At 46.9% G+C, this 24140-nt stretch overlaps 1 protein-coding gene across 3 annotated transcripts in view; it reads left to right on the top strand.

Annotated features, from left to right (window-relative positions):
• The window catches only part of LOC144138095 (melatonin receptor pdcr-1-like), a 238070-nt gene extending 214477 nt beyond the window's left edge, over window positions 1-23593 (top strand). For 2 of the 3 annotated variants that reach the window (XM_077670190.1, XM_077670198.1), the window contains 2 exons: window positions 14651-15084; window positions 19505-23593. In XM_077670190.1, the coding sequence (XP_077526316.1) occupies window positions 14708-15084; window positions 19505-20087 (960 nt within the window). In that variant the 5' untranslated portion in view covers window positions 14651-14707 and the 3' untranslated portion in view covers window positions 20088-23593. Of the gene's footprint in view, window positions 1-9763; window positions 9899-14650; window positions 15085-19504 lie in introns of those variants that run through there. The other variant, XM_077670207.1, reaches the window with a different exon arrangement.
• The last annotated feature ends 547 nt before the right edge of the window (window positions 23594-24140 follow it).

Raw genomic sequence — 24140 nt, 5'->3', positions numbered from 1 at the left:
CTGTGCTGCCTGCGGCTGCGGCACTATGAATAATTGTGAATCCGCGATGGACTTATTATTAAAACATACCAATGTGTACATCAGACAAAAACGGTTACATAATAGCAAGAACGAAGCCAAGAAATTATATTCCAGAATCCATAAAATTAGCTGTATGTTATTGCTCATCAGTGAGCGTAACATGTGGCCTTTGAAAAACTCCGCTTTTAAAAAGTCGTCGCTATTATCATCGTCATCGATCATCGTCGTCCTTAGGGCCCCAAGAAGGTGGTTAGCCTCGGTCCCCGAAATTTCTTAATCAGGCAGGGCTCACATTGAAGTCTTTGAAGCCTGCAAGCAAGGATCGAAAGACAAGCAGGCCCCCCTGACTCGTGTCAGTGCGCAGCCGAAGCAACGAAATAATGTCGGAACGAGCGCTGCTTACGGATGAAAGCGATCGATGGCTGCCTCCTTCGCCCTCGGAGTAACGTGCAAACGAGAATCCATCGCAAGGCTCGTAGGGCGGCTGCGTCCCGGTTAAGTTAATTGGAACGCCTTCCGCTGGGCGCCTCACGCCGATGGGGCCCTTGCGCACAGCGGGAACACGCTCCTCCTCGTCCTCTTCCCTCCCTCCTCCGCCGCTCTTGCGTGATCGATGGCCACGCCGCATTTCCTACGGTGCGGCGGCCCGTAAAGTTTCATACTTAAAACTAAAGGGGACACTGGCGCTGCAATCGTTCAACCACATTGCAGCTGATTGTATGACGTAGACCTGTGATTTTCGACCTTTAGCTTCACTTGAGGCTTGGCGGTTGTTGTGTGTACTTGGCTTGAGATTTTTCTGTGCCATTTGTGCTTCATCTTGACGCGGCCGCGGCGGCCGCTTTTCTGATGGAGGCGAAAAGCGAAAACGCCCGTGGGTACGAGATTTCGGTGCACGATAAAGATCCCCAGGTGGTCAAAATTAATCCGGAGCCCTCCACTACGGCGCGCCTCATCGTCTGCGTTGCGTCGGCGCGTTAGACCCTACAATCAATCAATCAATTCTCTGCCATCAGCGCCGTGTGTCGTCGTTTCTTGTCCTGTGCCCCAAAAAAGTATACGCTGAGCTGTCTAGCTGGATGTCCTGTCTGCAATCCCAGGACCCTGAGAACGCTGAGGTCACGGAGTGGTTAGCTACTGAAGGAATGTTCCACCCTCCGAGTTGTCTGGGAAGGCCCAGTTTTCCAGTTTTTACCAAAGCTGCTTTGGTAAATATACTTAATTCTTCAGATGTGATTTTAACGCTATGCACCGAGGCTGAGCGACCGTTCCTGCTATGTACCATGTCTTCCCTGCGAACACGTTCAATGCCAAGTACCGTCTGACTGTATATGGGAAGTCGTACGCCAGAGCTTCATTAACATCTTCTTTAAGTTGTTTAAGTGCTTGATGCCATGTCCTAAGTAATACCCCGTTTGAAGTGTAAGTTACACCTAGGATTTCTACATGTGTGACTCTGGAATACCATATATGTCTGCTTCTCTTGGTGGACTTAAATTTAAAGCTTTACTCTTCGTGCAAACCAGTTTTGCGCCAGCTATCTCAGAGTACTGCTCCAAGCTGTTAAGTACGTGCACGAGGCTGTCTTCGTCTCCTAGGTACAGAGGCAGCCGTCATCGCCATACGCTCTTAGTTTAACTGTTTGACTTCCTGGTCGCTGTAGACCTAGGATGTTCGTGTTCCCTTCGACGCTTTCTAAGAACGATTCTATTGCTAAGACAAAGAGTAATGGGGAAAGTGGGCACCCTTGCCGGACACCTCCTGTTACACTCAAGCTAGATACTACCTGTTTGTTGATGACTACATCATTCTGCATGTCTTCATAAAGAATTGACAAAACGTTGATGAACTGTTGTGGGTATCCAAAAGCTGTTAGTGCTGCAAAAATGTAATGCTGCTCCACTCTATCGAAAGCCTGTGCTGGATCTAAGGAAGCGAGCCAGCATTTAGCCTGTCTACATTTGTATACCCTATTATGTCTCAATTTAGCATGTTTAAGGTTTGGCAATCTCTGTCTGCAACTGAGCAGACTTGCCATGATGTTATTCCTTCCGGTAGCGTAAGTTGTAGACGCCTTGTTAGTACTGACGCAAGTAGTTTGTAGTCTGCCCCCAGCAGAGTAATGGGGCGCCAACTCGTGGGTTTATTAAGATTATTCTGTCTCGTTTAAAAGAGCGGGGGACTGTGTGACTTGCAAAAATGTTGTTCAAGACTGCACATAAGCAAGGTCCAAGGAGGTCCCAGAATATACCGTAAAACTCAACTGGCAGTCCATCTACTCCTGGCGCTTTACCCTTGTGAAGTTTCTTCATTGCTTCTGTTAGCTGTTTTAGTGTGATTGGGGCTACTAAGTGTAGAAAGACTTCGTATGGTAGTTGTGGGAGACTTGCTAGGAAAGAACTAGAAATAGTGCTGTCAATATTTTTGGTTGTTTCACTGAAGGTCATTTCCCGGAAATGGGAAATGAACCTGTCCATGTCTCTTGGTGTGAAGTTTGCTTGATTACACCTGTTTGTTTCTGTTTTCAGCTGCCTGTTTCGTTCGTGCATCAAGAGTTCTGGATTAGCGCCGGGAGATTGTCTGGTTTTGTACGTGTTTGCAGTAGTGGAGTAGAGCCTGCTTAGCATGGCATGTCTCTGCTTCAAGTCTTTGTAAAACGTTTGCATGAGTAAGGCTTGGGGTTGCCTCGTTATACTATTCTTATTCTTTTCAGGATGTTTGTGAGCACATATGACTGTCTGTGTCTGAGTTTCTTACCCTCGTCGATACAGATGGTTTTCCATTCTGTTTTTATAAAGTCAAAGTCGTTAACTTGCCTGCCTTCTAACGATGCTGCTATTCTGTTTCTTAAGCTGGCTTTACACGTTCTGTCATGCAATATGCGCGGGTTTTACTGCCAAGCTTGGTTATTGCGTCGGTTTCTTTTACTGGCTATTTTAATTCCTACTGCACTGTGATCTAAAATTGGTGTGGGCAACGATGCGGTGTTCACTATTTCGCATTTGGTAACGGTGTCCGCCAGAGCCGGGCCGACGTAGATTCCATCTAGCCTACTTCGCGTGTGGCCCTTTTTCCATGTGTGCTGGACTGCCGTACCGTGGAGAAGCACGTGTGCGTCGATTAAGTTGAAGTGGAGGATTAGTTTATTTAATTCACTCCCTTGGTAATCTCCACGCTGTGAGGGCCCTATTCTAGAAGTATTGGTTTATTCACAATTAAAATCTCCTAGGCATATGATATGCCGGTTGTCTAGGAACAGGTTTTCTATGTTTTTGAACAAACGTTTTCAATTGGAGCAGCGTGGGGCAGCGTAAAGATTGATTACGCGATATCGATCGCCATTCCACTTGAAATCCAGAACTACTGTTCTGCCTCCTGTGTCGAAGGTGAAATGACTGCGTGCCAGCTGGGATATGTTAAAGACAATTACACCGACTCCAGACGTTTTGCAGCGTAAATGAAAAGATTCCCTTCTGTCGAAACTGCTGCTCGAATTTCTGGACATCCTGAAAGGATCTTATGTTTGTTTCCTGTAAGCAGAGTATGTCACATCGTTCCTGTAGCGCAAGATCTACTATTTTCTGTTGTTTGGTCTGCGATCTAAAGCCCCGGGCATTGCATGTCCAGATGTCCAGCATTGTTTTATGGACAAGTCGTTGAGTTCTTTCAAATGTTCACACTCTGACAGCGGCATCAATGGTATTTGAAAGGAAGACAGCATTGACAGTTCGTGCCTCGGCAGACTACCATGCCTTCGGCAAACGAACACACTGAGTGCACAATACGCCCCGTAACACATTTCCAACGATACCACTTTCCCGTATCCCAGTCCTGTCTTTAGGCATGGTTTGTCTTTGAAAAAAAAAACCCGCAGAGAACACAGCATTACGGTTTTCTGCACTCGGTAGGCAAGCTCCACTTTCGGCCAAGGAACGCCCGGCGGGTAGACAAAAAAAGGAAAAAAAGAAAAAAACCAAACACCAACTCTGAACAAAAAACCATTCTGCACCTGCTGCGATGCCGGTGCCGAAGCCTCTGTCTGTGACTCGATTCAGCCACCCGGCCAAAGTGAAACAGAAGCTCCGTACCTACTCACAGCGAAATGTAAGTCCGGGGTTATTGTTCATACTTGTCGACATTGTTGAACAAGAACAAGACATTATGCAAATATGAAGGAGAAAATCAATACATAAGACATATTTTCAGTGTTCCCTTATTAAAAATTCATGGATGCTCGGTTTTTGTGATAGCAAATGAAATACTACTTCAACTGCAGAAAACCGTCACCGGCTGTTGCCCGCGTCACTATAGCTCCTGGCGGCATCTTAAGAAATCAAACGGCAACTGTAACGAAAGCTTCCACTACATAGGTTCCACGTTCCGCTTGGAACGCTCGTGGAGTAGGGCAACGTGCTTCCATAAACTTTGTCGTAGGGTGCCTCGATTCGCGCGCGTCTCAGATGTCGGCAGCGCTGACATCGAGGCACCTATACCTGGAGCAGTGGAACGCGGTAAATTTAAATTGAGTTGAGCAAACCTCTAGCGTGTTATCTTGGGAGGAACGAGACGGGAGAGGAACAGCATGAGAGGGGAGCGGGAAAGAGAAGGGAGGCATTTACTTGGCAGGGGCGACAGTCGGCTATCGTCTTTCGTCGACAAATGGCTGCACATGTTATTCTTTCCCTCCCCTGCTAACCCCGTACAGCTCAGGCTTTTAGGGTGGCCTAGTGGTTATGTTGCCGGTTTCACGCAGTAAAGGTCCCGGGTTCGACTCCTGGGGCCTCCCTTACCGCATTTGTTTTCTTGAGGCGTGCACTCCCAACGCCTCCTCGTGGGCTCCTGGCCTCGTAGCTTCTTGCCTCCTCGCGACTTTCCCTCACACCTCTTGGCCTGACATTTTCCCTCCTTCCACTTCACAGATGTAATAGTTTTCTGTTAACATTCGGCATGGAAAGTGCTCACGCTTAAACAGCTCCGCTGTTGAAAACGACGGAACAAAAACCAGTCTGTTGACTGAACGATATGCTAATCACTGCAGCAGGCATAAGAGAACAATGCACACTTTCTTGAACGAATAATTCAACGAAACATAAACGTGCCGATGTCAGCGAGATGCGCTCAAAACAAAAATGCCTCCTCTTGGTTATTGTAAATGCCCTAAGTACTGCAGCAACAAGACTGAACTTATAGAAACTGCCTTACTTCAACACGATTGTCGTGTAACAGTTCTGGTTGGGACATGGTTGCGCCCTGAAATAGCCGGTGGTGATGTATGCCCACCCCCTTCCGGTATAAAGTGTTTAGGAATATTAGAACTACAAGTGGCGGGGGAATAGCTGTCCTTGTGAAAGGAACAGTCCAGGCTTCATTAATTGATCTCATTGACGACCTAGACCTGTCCTGTCCTGTTGCAGCCACAAATTAATTTTATACGCACTTAACAGACCCTCCGAGGCTTTATTTTAATTCATAGCAAAATTAGCTGAACATAAGACCAAACTTAGCAAGAACGAAATTCTGTTAGAGGGTGATTTTAATTAATTTTAATTTTAAGCTTCTTTCTTTTTAATCACAGCGTTTCACGACAGGGCCTTCTTACAAAAAAGGACAGAAATAATGCCTCTTCTCTATGTCTTGTCGCTCACTCGTAACTTGGTGGAAGCGGCGAGTTTGAGCCGTCTCGTGTACATGGGTCCTCTTGTTCGATTTTAGATTTAGTATAAATAAGTCGCGAACTCAAGCAGTTCGCTGTGTCAGTTGAACAGGGCCTATCCGATCATATCTTGGTTAGTGTTCCTGGTCCTGGTATCAAATTCATAAGTGTTAAAAAATTCCCCCGCATTTCCCCGAGGGGGAGAATGTGAAAGTGCGAATACACGGTTGTCGGCCCGCTTGCGGCGCTTGCGCTCGGCCCCCGCAGCCCATCGCCTCGCCGCCTTCTCTTCCATCTCTTCCATCGGGTTTGTAGTATCACGTGTACACCACGCAGTTATCAAGCCGCTATAACGCCGCTGAGTCGCCAACGCACGCCGCTGACGACGTAGTTTGAATGCGTTAAAGATACAGTGTGTTGCGACGATAACTGGAACACTTTAAAAATTTTTCCTGAGCGATCGGCCGCTCTGTTCGCGCTCAAACTTCACACAAAGGTCGCATTTTGTGGTCTATTTTGTTTGACACCGGGAACAACAACTGTAGTTACCTGTTTATTCTGAAAATAAATAAAAACGATTTTCGCCTATGGGAAAATGGCGGCGATTTGGACGTGCGAGCCCGAAAACCGAGTTTTCTGATCGTCTGTTAGCTCATTTCTAGGTGCATTTTCTGATCGTCTGCTGCACCATTTGGCTCCGTACGTGAATCCCAAACATGCGTTTCACTCTGCAGGTGGTTCCATCGTTCCAACATCAACTTGCGCTGGCTCGCACGTCCAAATCAGCGGCCATTTTCCCATAGGCGATAATCGTTTTTATTTATTTTCAGAATAAACAGGTAAGTACCGTTGTTGTTCCCGGTGTCAAACAAAATAGACCACAAAATGCGACCTTTGTGTGAAGTTTGAGCGCGAACAGAGCGGCGGATCGCTCAGGAAAAATTTTTAAAGTGTTCCAGTTATCGCCGCAACACCCTGTATAAGGCGCGTCAACACTGATATCACCGTCGCGTCCGTGGCTTGATCGGTAGAGCGTCGCGCTGCGGCCGCAACGTCCGCGGATCGAAACCTGGCGGCGGATGCTGTTTTTCTTTATAGAGGAGCACTGTGGACGCCGCCGACGCCGGCGGTGGATGGTTTGGGGTCGCTTATAAAGTGTATTCACACTTAATATCTTCAGTGTGTTTTTAAAGGTTAATCATGAGCAGATGATATATCTGTGATAGAATACACGGAATGTTCTTTTGCTATATTTGAGGCTGGCGATGTCGCGACAATGTCGAATCAAGGGAAAGTAATCTGTTAATATTGCAAAGATAGATTTATAGTGAATAAACGGAAAAAAGCGCACAAACTAACACCATGATGACCCGCGATATAATTTATTTAAAGCAAGCACTGAAACCATTAGGAAGAAGCATGCGCTACCTGGTTCTGTTTCAGTTGTCCAAGACAGCCTTGCATGGGCTACACGCTCCTGAAAAGATTGCTTCGTATAGCTGCGATTGAATTCTGCATGTCAGCCACGTTGTGCTCAGCTTTGCATTCTCTTCGAAGCTGTCCTTCAAGGACTCTACGTTCCTGACCGCATTTATGGTTCTTTACTCTATGATTTCCTTCTTCATTTTCAGGTCTACGGTAGAGGCGCCATACACCCTCATTTCCTCTTTCATGGTGTGAAACACCTCGTACACATCTGACATGGTATTTTTTACCTGGCCGCGCAGGCCTAAATGACTGTCACATTGGCGCTGCAGTTTCCTTTCTCGTTCTTTATTTCCTGAGGGTTCTTCTTGAAGAGCTCCAGCTCCCGTGCTCTCTCGTCCTTGAGTGCCTGCACCTTGGCCGGCATCTCGCGCACTTCTTCGTACATCTTGCGGACGTTCTGTTTCATCACACAAACCTCCTCGAACCGCGGTACCTGCTGCGTCCTCACTGGATGGGGTCCCCAAACATTCCTATTCATCATCTGTATTGGTGCCAAGTGCAGCTGTTACATGATGGTCGGTGTCGGTGTCGTTGGGGGCACGTTCTGCACAACTGGGCCGCACTGCAATTCGGTAGACACGTTGACACGCCATTGACACGCAATCGACATGTTGACACGTTGACACTGTGGACACACAATTCGGTGGACACTGTTGACAACACGGGAAGTATCCCCGGGGACAATCCATCCGACGGCGGTGTTTACATCCGTTAGTGAGTCGTTCAGAGGCCCGATGTCGCCGGTGGCGAATTTCCAGTAAAAGGTCGCTCCAGTGAGAATGCTTATGCCTGGGTCGGCTTCGATGTCAAAGGTAGAAACGTGAGCTGAGGGAAGCTGGTCATTTGACACTTATTGAAGTGCGTGGCGCTCTGTTGGCCGAGAATGTTCCTTACATATTTCTGTCATTTCAGGTGCTTCTATTTACAACGGTCGGTTGTCGTACTGACTGTAAATAGTGACTCGCGCTTTCCGGTATCTTTTTCGATGAAACGTTGTGTTTTCGAACCCAGAAAGAGTTAGCAGTTTGGGTCCGATTGATGGAGTTCCTAGTCTTTTGGATAGGGCTTCGGTAATAATACTATTGCGCTGGATGCCTCAATCAAAAAGAATGCTAACGAAAGGTTTAGTGTCTGTGCCTTTTGCCCAAACATGTGTTGTATGCCGAAAAACTGTACGTTCTGTCAGTCGTCGCGCTAGAAACGGTGGTTGTCATCCCCGCATGTCACGTTTCCAGTTCGGGTCGCACGTCGATGATATGGGGTGTCAAGTGCAGTTTACGTGACGCAATTGTAGTGCCGCCCTACAATCCCTGGCGTGATGAAATAGTTTAACGCAGCGGAAGCACCATACCACTCTCTGCTGCCTGTCTCTTTTTTTCTTAGATTTTCAGCTGAGCCGTGCAGGCATGTCATATGATCGCGTCCTTCACAAAGAAGGCCGAAATCATTATTCTTATCTGCAGCCAAAATAGACGCTGAGCCTTAAAAGTGGCCGCTGTTTTGTCTTCTCTCTGTTGGCTTGTGCGGAGGGAGCTTATCAATTGCGGTCATCATCTGCACAAATTTTGGTTCCGCACTTCCATATTCAAGATGCGGAGGACGAAACTCCCCTGTCGGTCCGCTTGCCCTTGCATAGATGCTTTCGTGAGTTGGACTCAGTAACAGCGGCTAGATGGCCGTGAGCAAACAAACGCACAAAAATTAGGAGCCATTCGAAGTGGATGACTAGCAATGTTTTTTAACACGTGACGTAGAGGTTGCGCCAATTTTAGGCGAAACGTATGGGCAGATTTCATTTCTCTCGAGCGTTGGTGGCGACCATCCTTAAAGAAGAGTTTTCCGTCTCGAATACGATACATGCATCCAGCCGTAGGCCTAAGTTTTTCGGTGGTTGAAGGTGCTTAACTTCTGGACTCGGTTTTTGCACTCTGAGCGCATGGTAACACGCACACGCTTGTACCCCAGGGCAAGGCTGGTGTGCTGAACAGTTTGGCACATCGGTTAGGGGTTTTACCCACTCCATGCGTTTTTGCGTGGTAAATGCGGACAAAGAGATGCTTATGTGCGGCTAAAGTCGACCGTCAGACATCTCGTAGTGGCGGTAAAAGAGAGGTGCGAGCATATAGGATATTCTGTGGGAATCTCCTCTCAGTGTTGTCAGCGTGCTGCGCAGGATCCAGAAGCACCTTTTCTTGGTCTTGGAAGTGAAGCGAGCTGTGGTAGAGCAGCGACTTCGAGTGGAGGCTCGCTAAGGTGTGGCGTTTATGTTAGCGGCTCTCTTTATTGCTTGTCCGTCCGCCGTCCGTCCTGCACCCTTGTGGTCTGGAAACGGGAGTTCTCTGCTTGGGAAATAAAATCTCAGTTGTGCTCATCTTGTCGGGTAGGCAACATATGAGGCTGCATTTCTTCCGCTGAGACGCTTCCTTTCGGCACAAAAGCTCTCTTTTGAACGTGACCTTTGCAAGACATTCATAGTCGCAGCAAACGTAGTCTTTTTGAACCTCTCAGACAGCTGCATTCTGGCTTTTAAAAGATCAAGTGAGGGACAGCTGGGGTCAAAATTCTGCGCAGCAACCGGGCAGTTTCCAGCCTCACTGGAGTTTAAGAGGCTGTTCAGTGAAAAGGGCCCTTCTAGTTTAATTTACGCTTGGGATACTCGACGGCACATGTGTATGAAGACATCGTCGCCTAAATCTCGGGAGATAGATTAAAACCACTTTTCTGTGCGTGAAGTGGGTGAGTGGCTAGTAACGAGGCTGCCGCTATTTCTTCACTTTCTCCGGCAATGCGTGGTTTATATCGAGATTAGCTTTCCTCCTTGATAGAGTTGATTACTGCCAAATTAATAAAGCTCAGTTTGTTATTTAGTTCATGTTCAGATGAGACATCTTTTACACTGGACATTTCGGCTGGAAAATCGATTATGACTTTGAGCAAAAAAGCACAGCGACAATTTCTAAGAGTAGCGCTTAAAACGAACTTCCAATTGTATTATTATTGATACTTACACTCAGATGACTTCTGTACGCTGCCTGATGAAAATTCATGTCTCACTGTTCATATCTTACAATACCGGAATTCATTCTCTAACTGTAACGCGTAATCGTAGACTCTAACAATAGACTTGCAACAGTAACGCGAAAGGCCCAACGGTGTCAGATCACCGAAATGCATGTCCGGGTCTACTGTACTTCTTTCTCCTACTCAGCGGTAGGTTGTCTGTATTTTCCTCCTTGTTTTTGCAACGCGGGATATGGAAGGAGGTTTAAAAATTGGAAGAAAGAAGAAAGTAGGAAAACGCTAAAGAAGGAGGCTACATCAATCACAACCAGGAAACCGAAAGCAGTGGTCGAGTCTACAGGTAGGCATGCCGTCCAGTTACGTGCAGAAAGTTCATTAGCGACCTGCAGTATTTGTTTGCTCGTACCCAGCTGTTGTAGCCATCCGGTTTATCTCACCGGAGACCAGCCCCTTTGAGCGCGTTGTCCCGAACTGTCCTTCTTCCTGTTCACATCCACAGAAGATGCTTGGCACAATTCCAACTTCCGGTGCCGGGCACTTGGGGCAAGTTCATCGATCTTTTGGTGAGGGTCCCGAAGTCTATTTGACTGAAGGGGTGAGGACCACCCCATCCCGAAGCCTTCTGAAAGAAACTTCCTCCACTCCGGAAATGTTAGGGTGGAGGGAGCAGACACACGGGACTATTGGGGACCGTGTGTCCCTTATCACACAGCTTAGTGAAGCCATGCTGTGATTATTACGCTGCTTAGTACAGTGTTCTGTATTTAAAATCTGCCAACTTATCACACCACTGTTAGAAGGGGCACCAAAATCTACAAGCACCAGCAGGAAAGAATATTAGAGAAACCAGTTGCCAGAACTGCATTTCGTTGGTTGACGCATTCAACAAGCAGGGCGATAAAATTAGCATAACCCCATTTATTAAGCTTTGTACATATACAACACATGGATAAATTCTACCCGAAGAAAAGCGTATGTTATTAAGGCGAAAGCTTTCTTAGTGGGACCGATGGTGTTCTATCAAAAAACTAATACATTTTCCTATAGACAGGTGGGTCAATCGAAAAACTGCAATACGATCTCTCGACACATAGCGCGTGCATGAAACCGGGCTTCCGTTATGTCAAAATGGTTACTTGTAAACCGCGAAAAAGGAACGGTTGTGGATAAGACAACACACGCCTCGGCCGTAACAAAGGACTACAATATATACATTTATCTCATAAACCCCCTGTCGCTCTACATTTCGATCGTATGTAGATGCGCTGACATAGGGATCGAAAAATCCTCGCATGGGTTCGTTCTTCGTTTCCCATTTCGGTCTTGGAAGGTTTGATGATCGATTGGACGAACTTTCAGCATAGGTTGGACGCACGTTTACCATTCGCGCTCCTCTCAACTTCGTCGGCAAGGGATAGTAATTTTTTTGCGTGTTTTCCAAGACAAATTTGTCATAATGAACTGTTGAAAATACTCAGAGAAAAATGAGCTGGTGTTTATTTCTGCTCGCAACTTATGTACGGCCAACCTCTTCGCCCTACTGCTGGTTACATTTTTAACGGGCTAAAAACAAACCTGCGTTGAACAAATATCTGTGCTAAGGATACACAGTGACGCTCAGGAAACAATTTTGACTTGGTACGTAAGCTTAGCGTGGTACAAGTTTTGTGCTACTTAATGCGTGTTTTGAGAACTGATACACTGCATCCACTGCCTAATAACGTTAATGCACGGGGCATCGGCTCAAAACAAGCTAATTATTCTGTTCCACAAGCAGTAAAACAAATGCTTCCGTGGTAACCTAAACTCAGTCACATTGTGGGGAATAAAGTTCGTGTTGTGTGTCGCTATGAAAAAGATAAACCGATTTCGCATCCCTTAAAGTGATCCAAAAATTATAGTGAATTTTTATATTTTATTACTACCGCAAGAAATGCAGACGACTGCAATTTTTCATTGTTGTCCTCTTGCCTTTCAATGCAATTGTCTCGGTGCTTCACTGGCAAGCACTTAATTTAAAAATACAAGTTTTGCTTCTTCTGCAGATATTGCACATACCCCTCCTTGCACGCGTAGTTTTATGTCAAGTCAACACCTGCAATTCACAAGGGCGAGCTTGTAGAAACAGGCTCAAGTCTAAGCAGTGTATCTTACAGAAGGACAGTGTTACGTAAAAAATTCCTAATGGTAAATCATCATTATTCATTATTATTATCATTATTATCCCGCGCGCTCACAGCAACAAGGATGATGACGAAGTTGGGCAACCAGAGCTGGCCGCCTGCAATGCTGTAGCTGGTTACGGAAGCCTCTGCTAAAGCTCATTCAGTAAAGGTCCCCAGCATTCTTATGTTCATCAAAAATAGGGGGGGGGGCATCATAACTCGATCACCCCGTCTGTATCACGCACCTGAGACCGCATAACATATTCTTCGTTGCAGTTCCAGCAATGAGAGCAAAGACAAGTTTCACACGGAGAGCCTTGCCCTCTCTTCCTTCCGCCAGTTCAGTTTGACACATCAGAAGTCATTTGGGCAAAATGACCCCATAAGGAAAAATCTGTGCATGTACATTACCACACTACGTTTCATACATACAGCCCAAACAGTACATTGCACTTTGGCAGCGAGAACAACCAAAAAGAAACACAGAAAAGGCACGAGGCTCATATCTACGGGCAATGCTGGATTCCTTAGGTGCTTTTATTGCCTAGGTTCGCAAAACAAAAAGTAGAACAAGGAGTTATTGTTTTTTGTTCCTTTTTATATTGTCAGCAAAAGAACAAAATGAAGGGCAGTTCTGCCTACGCTGCACAGATATTCCACGCATAATCACCACTCCTTTTGTTTCGCCACTGGTCGTTTGGTCCGATTTTAGTTTCAGAACCACTCCCTAAAAACCTGTGTTATTCCCGCATGCAGTGCATAGACTTCGCTTTATTATTTTTAAGATGCATACTAAAAAGAGAATGGGCGTGATCTTAATGGAGTCCTGCCATATCACATACTATTGTACCTGTTTCAGATAAATGCAACACGTATTTTGAAGTACACTTTAAAACGACCCGGCTCCAGTCCTTCTCAGTCCATTAAAATCGATGCATTGTTCATTAAAACGCAGTCTATTAAAACGATTTTACAGGAAACAAGGTCACTGACGTATACAGCCTGTGCACGCATTTCTTGGTAGCATTGTCCTGTTCAAACTACCATTCGCCAGAAGAGCAAGCGGTTTTAAAAAGCTCCTTTACGTAGCGTGAAGAGACTATCAGCTGATGCATCCGCAAAAGCTACTTCCGAGCGTACGAAGAAAGCGAGCTTCTAAATTGAGCTACCCTACAGACAGAGAATTCAACACTGCATCAAACGCATTAACGAGGCACAAAAGTTGGCTACATACCACAGGAAAAATTGTAGACAACGTTTTGACTCATGAAAGTTGTCTCTGCGGATTCGCCGCAGCCGCGGCTGCCATGATGAAACTCGCAAGTTGCCGGGTCAATACCCATTACTGCAGACAACTTTACAAAGGCAGCGGGCAACGCTCTAATGGTGGCATCGTGGCTGCGCCCTTGTTTAGCCCTGTTCAATACACGGACAGGCCGGGCAGTTTTTTCTCTAGAGTTGGCAGTAGTAACTCTATGGGAGCAGAGCTGTGCGTACGTCCACTATCTTGAGTTTCAAAGTCGTGCGGGAAAGCCATGCGTCATCCAAGTCGGAGCCGCCGCACCGGTTGCAGCGGTGGGGTGAAGTCGGCGCGTGCGTGTGCTGCCGGCCGTGCTAGCCCCTGCCCGTGACAGCCACAGCCGCTGATCTGCTCACATCTCGAGAAGGAGTTCGGTGCGCAGCACTCAAAGCGGGCTTTCCTGTCATGGTGGAACCGCAGGTGCGACGGCCCGTGAAAATCAGACGCGCAACTTTGTTGAGCTTATACAGGAACACTAGTTGAACGTGTTTTCTCCCGCGGCAGGGGCAAACCAGGGATCGCTAGTTGATACGTTGGACCTAACGGGAGTTTTGTGTTTTCATATATCAAATGACTCTTAATTATCCACACGGTTTAGCCCTACCCCATCCATTGGTCTAGCCACGCATTTTTGCAGATTGGGCAATTCAAATCATACGTTGTTGACGTGTTTGTACAGTCTGCTGGAAAACTGCGGTAAATTAATGGCGCGAAGAGTGGTTCTGTGAAAAAATGGGAACTCGCTGAGTGTACACGTTCTTCAGAAAAGTTGTCTGTGGCTCCTCTCGGAGCCAAAAATAGTGGACTAATTTATGTTGCCTACTCTGCCAGGGTTCTTGCAAGGGCCCTACCCGTTGAGTTCTGAGTTCGCTTGCTTCGTGTACCCGCGGTCTGCGGAATAGCCTCCTGCTTCCGGTCCTGGAAGCAGGAGGCTAAGGGTGGTTGCTAAGGATGCAGCCGGGTCGAAGCTGCAGTACAGCGGCGCTCTCGTTCCTCACGCAGCGCTGCTCGGAGAGCGGCGTTCCGGGGACGTGAAGTGAGGCCAAGCGTGGGAGGGCCATGCTTCCGTCGGACGGCCTGGAGGAGCTGCTGGGCGACGAGCCGCTCCCCAGCTCGGCGCGGCTGGCCGAGGCACTCATCCTGCTGGTGATCTGCGTGAGCGTGGTGGCCGCCAACGTGCTGGTGATCGCCACACTGCTGCACAGCACGCGCGAGGTGCTCGACTACTACCTGCTCTCGCTGGCCGTGGCCGACCTGCTGTGCGGCGTGCTCGTGGTGCCGCTCTCGGTGTACCCGGCCATCGCGCAGGACTGGGTGTACGGCGACTTTGTGTGCCGCCTCAGTGGCTACGTGGCGCTCACCCTGTGGAGCGTGTCCATCTACAGCTTCATGTGGCTCTCGGTCGACCGCTACCTGGCCATACGGAAGCCGCTCAGGTACGCCCCTCTTCGGTGAAAATGACAACAGGGCGACCTCACTTTTGTGCCTTCGAATCAGTTGATGTTTATGCGCGACACGAAGGAACACTATATCAGGGCAAACGTTCAGAACGGGAGTAATTCGTCATGTCCGCCGAAGCGACGGGCCCGGACATCTAGGTTCGCACGTTTTGAAAGGAGATTGCGCCCAATTCCTGACATCATCTGCTTTTTCTCATGTAGTTTGGACGTCGTAGCTGCAGTATTTTATAAGCGACTTCAGTGTGAAAAATTCAGAAGGCTATAGTATACTCTTGTCACGTTCAGAATAATCGCGGTGACACGTTCTCTTTGCGCCATGGGGAGGGACAGCCGACTGCGGTGATGGCGCGCAGTGGCAACTTCCGTTGTCGTTCTTCAGTTGCACCTATACGTGTGCGCATGCCAGCCAGATCGCGTGCGCTGGTTGCATTTAATTACGGTGTTTGGAGCATTAAATCATCCATTGTAGTGGATGCGAGATCTGAACGCTCAGGTTTTCACGATAGCTACAGTGGGTAGAAATCAGAAACGTTTTGTTCTTAGTGTTCCTTCTTCTCTCTATCGTAAAAACGATAGTATCATTGTTGACTCTTGTCTCGAATTGTTGCACAACATGGACTGAAACGACGGGACGCGTGGAACCTGAAATTCGGTGAAAGCCATGTAGCCCTGTGTCGTCACTGTCCCGTGATGTGGCGATGATTAATACTTCGCATTAAAAGGACACTGAAGTGAATTTTACAAGCTTCTGTTTTGGCATGCACTGCACGGACTCGCCCAAATAAGCACGCTTTTCATCGTTTATCCTGGTGATAGGGCGGTATTTATTTTATAATGCCTCAACGAAGAAAAACTACCAGGCGCGTTTTGCGGCGGCCGCATCAACTAACAGCAGTGACGTGAATACAAGGTGTTACGTTATTGGATGATGGGCGAGGTTAGTATTCACAAGGTTACACTTGGACGATAGGACGAGGTTAGAATTCAAACCAGTTTCGGTTTCGGTTCTGTGAAACAACATGCTTGGTATCCGACGTTACCGTTATGGGCATTTCTCGATATCTCAGCAATCGGCATACCGCGCTTCTGCTATGTTTTCGGCTGTAAAATGCGTCAGATAAGCCTACCAGCACGGCTTGCATTCGTAGCAATCACTAGCCGTGGCCTACGCAGTAGATGGACGCCCTCTGTGTCACCGCAGACGCTCAAATACGATGCCCTTTTCCCCCATCTTTGGTGCTTGCCTGGCTCGTGCCTGTATCGGAAGAGGCGTGTTCGCACCAGGCCAAGGGTCAGATGATTCGGGACTGTGCCCGAAAGCTGTCGGTGCTTACGGCGACACCACGCCAACGAGAATTCGCTAGCGCGCCAGTGTCATTCTGCACGCGTTCTGCGAACTCGCTCATAGAGCAATGAACGTCACAGCACAAAAATGGTGAATTCAGTATAGAAAACATTGTTCAAGAACAAATAAACCAACTTTAAAAACCTTCCTCTATAAGGGATTCGAACTTGCTACTTGCAAAGCAATATGCCTAGTGCTCCAGACCACTCGGCAATAAGCCAGCTACACCAGGGGTGAAAATACGAAGTATACAGGGTGATCAAATTTAATTCGACAGGTTTTTTAAAAATTAGGCGCTTAGATGTACGTGAAGACCACCACTACAGTGAGGCCATGCGTTGCGGGGGACACTCAATGAGGTGGTAAATATTGCGGTCGGTGGCCTAATTAACTAAAATTGAATAAATCACTTTTTAGCGGCTGCAGTAAGCAGGCATGTTTGTATTGAAAAGTTAGATACAATCTTGTTTCTACGCAGTTTCATTTGGCAGAATTTTTCTATCGCATTCTTACTCCGCGATATCGAGCTGCGAAGTTTCATTGCCGTTCACATGATTACGCATGCTAGACAGCGAAGAACGGCGCAAAGCTCCTCCCTTTTTGTGACGTGCCTGCTGTTTCTAGTTTGACAACGGCGTATAGGCATAGGCAGAAGTGATAACTGGCACCCTTTCAGCATCGCCTCCTGTCGATGCTTTCAGTCTTGGCTGGCGTTATTGCGATCTGCAGTAGGCGCAACCGCTGTCCAAACACAAAACAAAAAGGAGGAGCTTTGCGCCCGTCTTCGCTGCCTGGCATGCGTAATCATGCGAACTGTAATTAAACTTCGCAGTTCGATATCTCGGAGTACGGATGCGTTAGAAGAATTCTGCCAAATTAAACTGCGTAGAAACACGGCTGCGTCTTATTTTTCAATACAAACATGCCTGCTTACTGCAGCCGCTAAAAGTAAATTATCCAATTTTAGTTAATTAAGCCACCGGCACAAATAAATGCCATCTAATTCTGTGACCGCCTGGGCGCCTAACGTCACTGTAGAGGTGGTCTTCATGTACATCTAAGCGCCCAGTTTTAAAGAAACCTGTCGACTTAACTTTGATCACCCTGTATAATGCATAGCCAGTTTACATTTTTATTTAGTTTTATCATTCAAGCAGCTTAGATGACTATTTCTTGTATAGCGCTCGTGGAGAAAGTGTCTCCCAAATTCCCAGAATATCTCATGTCTCGCGACTGCATTCCCTATGCGGAACAGCGTTCGCAGATGTGGGCTGACCGCTGTGCTTGTTCACCCAGCGCAAAAAAAGTGCTTGTCGCACCCTGGTTTTACACTGTACGATAAAAGTTTCAGTTTATCTTAATTCCTTAGCACCTATGTGTACTTCACTGACTCTTCTCCCACATTCAATTGGCCTTAGATCTCTCTACTAGCGTACCAGTCAGCGAAGCGACGCAAGTGCGCTTGTGTGGAGTGACTTGGACTTCGAGCGATTTCCCCATGCATAAGCATTGCGGAATCCTTCCCTCAACCGAATCGAGGAAACACACGGAGTGGAGGACATACTCGGAATACGGCCATAAGTGTGTCGCAGTCTAAATTGCAATAGCGCGATGTGTCGCGAAAGTTTCAGGCATCGCTATTCGATAAAAATCTGTTCTGCAAAGGGGTCTTTTCCAGGACACATTTTAAGGATATATTCAAATACGGGGAATTTTACTACTTCTGAATAAAAATTGGTCTAAGTAATCGAGGGCTACGCAAAGAGTAAGAGAAGACCACATTTTAAAATATGACCTTGATGTTTACAAAGGACACAAAATACGTCTCGGAAACGAAGAAGGTTTTCTTTAGTTTGCTTTCTGACCAGGTGAACTTTCAACTACTGCCCGCGACCACTTCCTCACAACGCAAGTATGCCCGACTACTTCTAAAGAACACGTCCAACAAGTCAGAAACATCCCCCAAATGTTACAGCAAATTACAGAATTTGGTTTAAAAGCAGGTCTCTATAAAGTAGTATGATGGCGGATCGTCACCCCATCTCTAAATGACCCCTCAAGAACACCCTTTGTGGCTCCCGAACGGCTCCTTTTGGATAGCCGGATGATCGTCGCATCAGAGTGTACTCGCCACAACTTCAACTGTGCGCATGGTAGCTCTATGGGCGTACCCCGACATAACGTGCTAAGTGGACGTTCACAGCGCAGGGAAAAGATTCATATGAACCATTTTCCGCTACTGTTTTTCTCATATCCCACAACAGGGCCTATTGGCCTCCTTCTAATGAAGTCCTCCATTCCGTTCCTCGGAGAAGTGTCTTGCAACAAGAACCAGCAGCTGAATTGCTCCATTGTTGAAATTTAGCTTGCTGTAAACACTTCTACAGTTAAAGCTTGCGCCGGGTTCATAGGGCAGTATTGTCACACTACCACGGAGATGTGGAAATACACGCAAGATGGACGCAAGCAAACGCGACAGCCTGGGAGTGTTAAATAGCAATATTGCTATGAGTGTGGCGTTACTGAGCCTAGCGAAGTTGCCGTCGTGAGCCTTAGTGTGAGCAAGGACCAGTTGAGCAAAATTTCTTAAGCGAGCCAAACTCTACTACATCAAATAGGCAATGGTTGACTGGTTGACTATGAGGTTTAACGCGCCGACGCTATGAGGCGCGCCGTTGTGAAGGGCTCCGGGATAATTTTGACCACCTGGGTATCTTTAACGTACGCCCAAATCTCCACGCGAAAGGGCACCGGCGTCAGTTCAGCTCAATGGTGACCCAGAGGGCCGACCTGAATTTGTGCGCAATATTGCTCTTATAGTCTTTGAAAGTCACCGGGTCAAGTGGTGGCCAGACGAAGTACAGGAAAATCGCTCTTTGGCACTCCTGAGGGTGTCGGCTTGCGCTGTATAATGAGCGCTCGCAGAAAATTTAGCATGTCAGACAGAAACTTTGACACAGGCAGCCCACGTCGAAAAGAGAAAACGCGGTTTTTTTATTGTGAAAAGTATCGGAACCTAAATGCTTGTTCTTCTCGTGTTCTTCCTGCCAGGTACGACGCCATCCAGACTCGGACAAGGTGCCAGTGCTGGATGCTGTTTACCTGGATGACGTCCATGTTCATGTACTGCCCGCCCCTGTTCGGCTTCTCCAACGGCCACTTCTACCGGGACGCGTACATCTGCATGCTGGACCTGTCCAGCATCCTCCCATACACGCTCACTCTTGCGCTGCTCGTGCTGGTGCCGAGCGTGCTCACCGTCATGTACACGTACTACTTCATCTTCAACACTATGCGCAAGATGCGCAAGTGCCTGAGCAAGGAGGAGAAGGAGTACGCTACCGCCATCGGCGAGCACCTGTCCAACCCGGACCACGTCATGTCCTTCGTGATCATCGTGCTCTTCTGGATCTCGTGGATGCCCTGGATAGGCCTTCAGATCTACGAGAAGGTGGGTGGCGTCAAGCTGAGGTTTCACGCGCTCCACTTCGGCCTTCTGTGGTTGGGGGTCCTGGACTGCCTGTGGAAGCCGCTCATCTACGTGGCCATGAGCCCAAAGTTTCGGCTCGGCCTGCAGCTACTGTTTGTGTCCGTGTGCTGTCGCCACAAGAACCCACAGCACCTGGTCGTCTAGCGCCCGCCCTTTCACTCAGGATCAACAAGGTGCATCAAGAGTTCGTCTGCCTCGTTCATGTCGCCGTGTCGGCGTTGACTGTCCCTACAGCGAAGCGCAAAGGAACGCCGATTAAGTACGAAGGACGATACTAAAGCACACTGCTGCGTGCACTTTCTACCTGGAACAGGTTCTACTTTCAGTGTCAGTATTTACGAATTGCCTGCACGTGTATTATGTGGAATGACGCAAAGTGCAGTAAAGTATTAAAACTCCTCGTGTAGCACTCTGGCAGCGCACGTAGCCACGCACTGGGGTGTCCTGTCTTCGGTAGCCTGCTTGGCGTTAGGTTCTGATAAATTGCCTTCCATGTGTTCAGGACAGGCTTGCAGGTCGGCTCAATGGCGACGCTGTATGCATGCACGGTCGCGGGTACTTCGCTGGGGCCGAACTGTTTCGAGACGATGGCTGTCTGCATATTTGCTCATCGGAGTCCCCGCTTGCCAGGGCTTTTGGAACAACAAGGTTGATATAGCGGCGTCCTTTCAGATTCTCAAAAATATTTCCCCCTTTGCAAAATAGCAGTGATGGATAGAAAGAGGGGCCTACCGAAAGCTAATAATTTTTGGCGCGGTATAATTGTCGTCAAGTCGAACATCCTGATCAGAGATGGAGATGCAATGATCAGCTAAAAATAAAAAAGAGCGCAGTATAGCTCGGTCACAGAAAGGTTTGCACGTACACGGGACAAGCCCTCACTGGACAGTGAAGCATTCTCTTAAGAAATAATCCACTCCCCAAGTCACATTTATTTTTACCTGTTGGCACAGGTGCCGCAATGTCAGCTGATCACATCGTGGTCGTTTCATTCGCTGTAACCACACAAAGTTTCCCATTAATGTCAGGATACTCAAATAATGCGTGTTCAGCGGCCTATAACTATGAAATACAAAGAAACCCTTGATTATTGTAGTCACTGAGCTCATAGGAAAACAATAGGTAATAATGTGAACTAGGTGCTTTGAAATGCCTATGCGATCTGGGCGCCCTCTCTCGCGTCGACGTTTCACTAGGCTCGGCATGCGCCCACAAGTACAGCTTTTAACTTAATTTCGCTTTATACGTTCCTACTACCCATTGTGAAATACCTTGAATTGAGTTTGGAAAACTCGTTGCTTTTATACCCGTAATAAATTTAGGTATGATGTCAGTTTCACTTTTCGTGGGCCAATTGTAATGTGCATAAAAATGATATGTCTTTGTCATAACCACGTCAATTCACGATATTTCGTTTGCTGCGAACGTGTCGGGTGCTTTAATTCTAGCTTTTAAATATCTCAAAAAGGCAATTGTAAAGTTTTTTGTAGGGTATTTAAGGCGTTGTAGTTCACGGTATAGTTCAGTAAACAAAAAATCTCGTGTCCTATTCATTGAAAGCCAGCACATTTGCCTACAATACAATTGTATAGTTGTTGCCGTGTTATTAATGCTGTTTTCGACGCAGCTTTTCCCCCTTTTTATTTATAGTTGTTCATATACGTCGCCCGTGAACTAGCCTAACAACCTGCGATGGAAGTTCTCGACGTTGTATCCGAGCGTCTTATAAAAATTAAGAAGAAGCAGAGGCAATGTGTGACGGAAACAAAATATCGCTATAGCTTAAACGACGCAATCACAAAGCAGCACCTTATATCAACATCAGGCTGACTATCGCATAACACTTGCACTTCTTCGGTAGAATATTGCTTTCTTCGCCTGCATTTGTTGCTGGCTGTAAACAAAGACCATTCGGTAGTTGACGGGGTTTATAGCCATATAAATTATATTCTTCATGAACCTGCGCTTTAAACAGACATCGACATGCGCCCGTTGCCTGTAAGTACAAAAGAGTCCGAAGTACTGCAGAGCTCACGAATTATAAACAATTTGTTACAAAAATGCTATACTCACTCCAGAAGCACCTTTGTTCAGGAGCACTTCAAACGGCACCGTGCTTTTTTTCCGGCCGGGCTAGTGAACCGTTTGTATACCTGCCGAAATATGACACCACATAAGACAGGACGAACAAACAAAGGTTAAAGGTTAAAGGCCTCACCCGTTGGCTGCAAATGAATACAATCCGCAATGAATTGAGAGGACGTAGGACGTAAGGGCAAAATGCAATACTCTTTTGAAAAGTTTGATGACAGGCGACCAGGAAGACGAAGCTAGTGTACAAGCCAAACGCATGAAAAACCAAAAATGGCTAGCCTGATTTAGCGCAAAGCTACGTGGTGTTCCATGAGTTTGGCTTATGCGCTGGCTTCATCTTCCTCGTCGCATGCCCCCAAACTCCTCGGAAAAATACATTAACTCAAATCATGAGTAACGTTTGTATTGTCTGGTAAGATGAGAACTCTTGTTCTCCGGATTGGTAAAGCCTTTTTGGTTTTTCGGCAGTGGCAATGCATAAAACATGCAGCCATAATTACTCTTGCGGCGTCTGCATGTGCAGCAGTATGGTTCAAAGTGGCCTCTTAGCTGAGTCTCAATGCCCAGTAAAAAAAATTGCCAGTTTTTCTGTATCGAATCCAGGCCAGTGAGGAAAAATTTAGTGTGGCAAACTGTGGTCGTTACGGAGGCAACCGAACAACATCAGCGAAACACGGGCTTTAGGACCGAGAGAAAATGGGTTTAGTTAGCCACTTGTTTAGCCCTGAGCAGCTTTAGAATTTTGTATGCTTTTATAGCACTGGATACAGACGAACGTTGCGCCCTGCCGCGAGGCTCTGTGTTTAGCTGAATAGTTGGTCGCAGTTGGCCACGATAAGTGTCCTTTTCAATTCATAATGACTGGCCAATTAAATAATGTAATCAGGGTGTCATCTTTGGCGCAAGGAATATGGGTATGTCGCATCTTTATACTTGAAACACGAGCTGATTTTCCGATCTGTCCCTGCCCCTTCATAAATTTGAAATCTAGCTTCAGGCGTTAAGCCACACTTAAGCATACGTGGATTGTTAGATTTTTCGATGGCCTTCAAAAACACAAAATGTGTGTACGAATGTCTTGCCAGTCTTAGTTATGCGCCATGAAATGAACACACATAGTTCGTGCTTGGTGTTTTAAAGGTAATGAAAAACGTAGCCCGTGGCGGCGCTGCGACATACAGAAGGAAACCAAATGTCGCGTGCTTCAACTGTTTCTGTCCTAATTGATGTTTTCTGGATGGTTGTACCTCGGGTAGAATGTCGCTGTGCAGGAAACGTGCGTCACTATTGAAGTGTAGCGAGCGAAAGACCTTAACTGATATGACGTTTGCGTCAGTCACAATCGTCTACAGTGTTTTTCTGTAACTTCATATATACATATATATATATATACATATATAAATAAGTATACATATATACACATACAACGTTCACTTATCCGGTTGTGACACCTGTAGATAGCCATAGATGTGTGTACAAAGCCTAAAGAACAACTCTGGAAGTAGAAGGGATGGATGCAGACCTATGTGATACTCAACCGAAGGCGCAAGACCGCCGCTTAACTCTTTCGTTACCACGCCTATTCAAATCGATCACCGGTGATCGATAATTTATATTGCCTATTTCGACATGTTGTAGTCGTTTCTCGTACACCTAATGCAGCCAGTGATTAGTCTAGGCATTGCCCTTTTAGAATCAGTTTAAATTTTCCCACTCCGGCGACATTGAGATTTTTGGCGGCGTTTTTTGCGAGCTGAGGTGCGCGTGTTTTTGACGAAGGGGGCGTGGCTGCTGCACTTGAGAAAAAAGGATGCAGGTCGTGGTTAGGCTGCATTACCATAATATTTTTTTTGTCAAAAGGCTCCTGGCAGGTCAAATACCAAATAATGGGGTCAGCTTTGTAATCCGACAGCGTTGAGAGGTGATAATTACTTGAAAATGGCCCCAGCTATTCACTAATGATCTTTGGTTCGGACAAAGGGCAGCTTTATTCTACCAAAGCTTATTTCTGATGGTCCCCCGCATGTCTAGCAAGTGTGCCTGACATTTTCAACCAGTTTCCAGCCGTTTCGGTTTCGTTTTCACATTGCGAAATTCATATTT

The sequence above is a fragment of the Haemaphysalis longicornis genome, unplaced genomic scaffold (genome assembly GCF_048455015.1).
Source record: "Haemaphysalis longicornis isolate Haplotype H1 unplaced genomic scaffold, Haemaphysalis longicornis Haplotype H1 scaffold_1, whole genome shotgun sequence".
Taxonomy (NCBI): Eukaryota; Metazoa; Arthropoda; class Arachnida; order Ixodida; family Ixodidae; genus Haemaphysalis; species Haemaphysalis longicornis.
The sequence above is the reverse complement of the archived record's forward strand: the minus strand, read 5'-3'. Positions and strand labels throughout refer to the sequence as shown.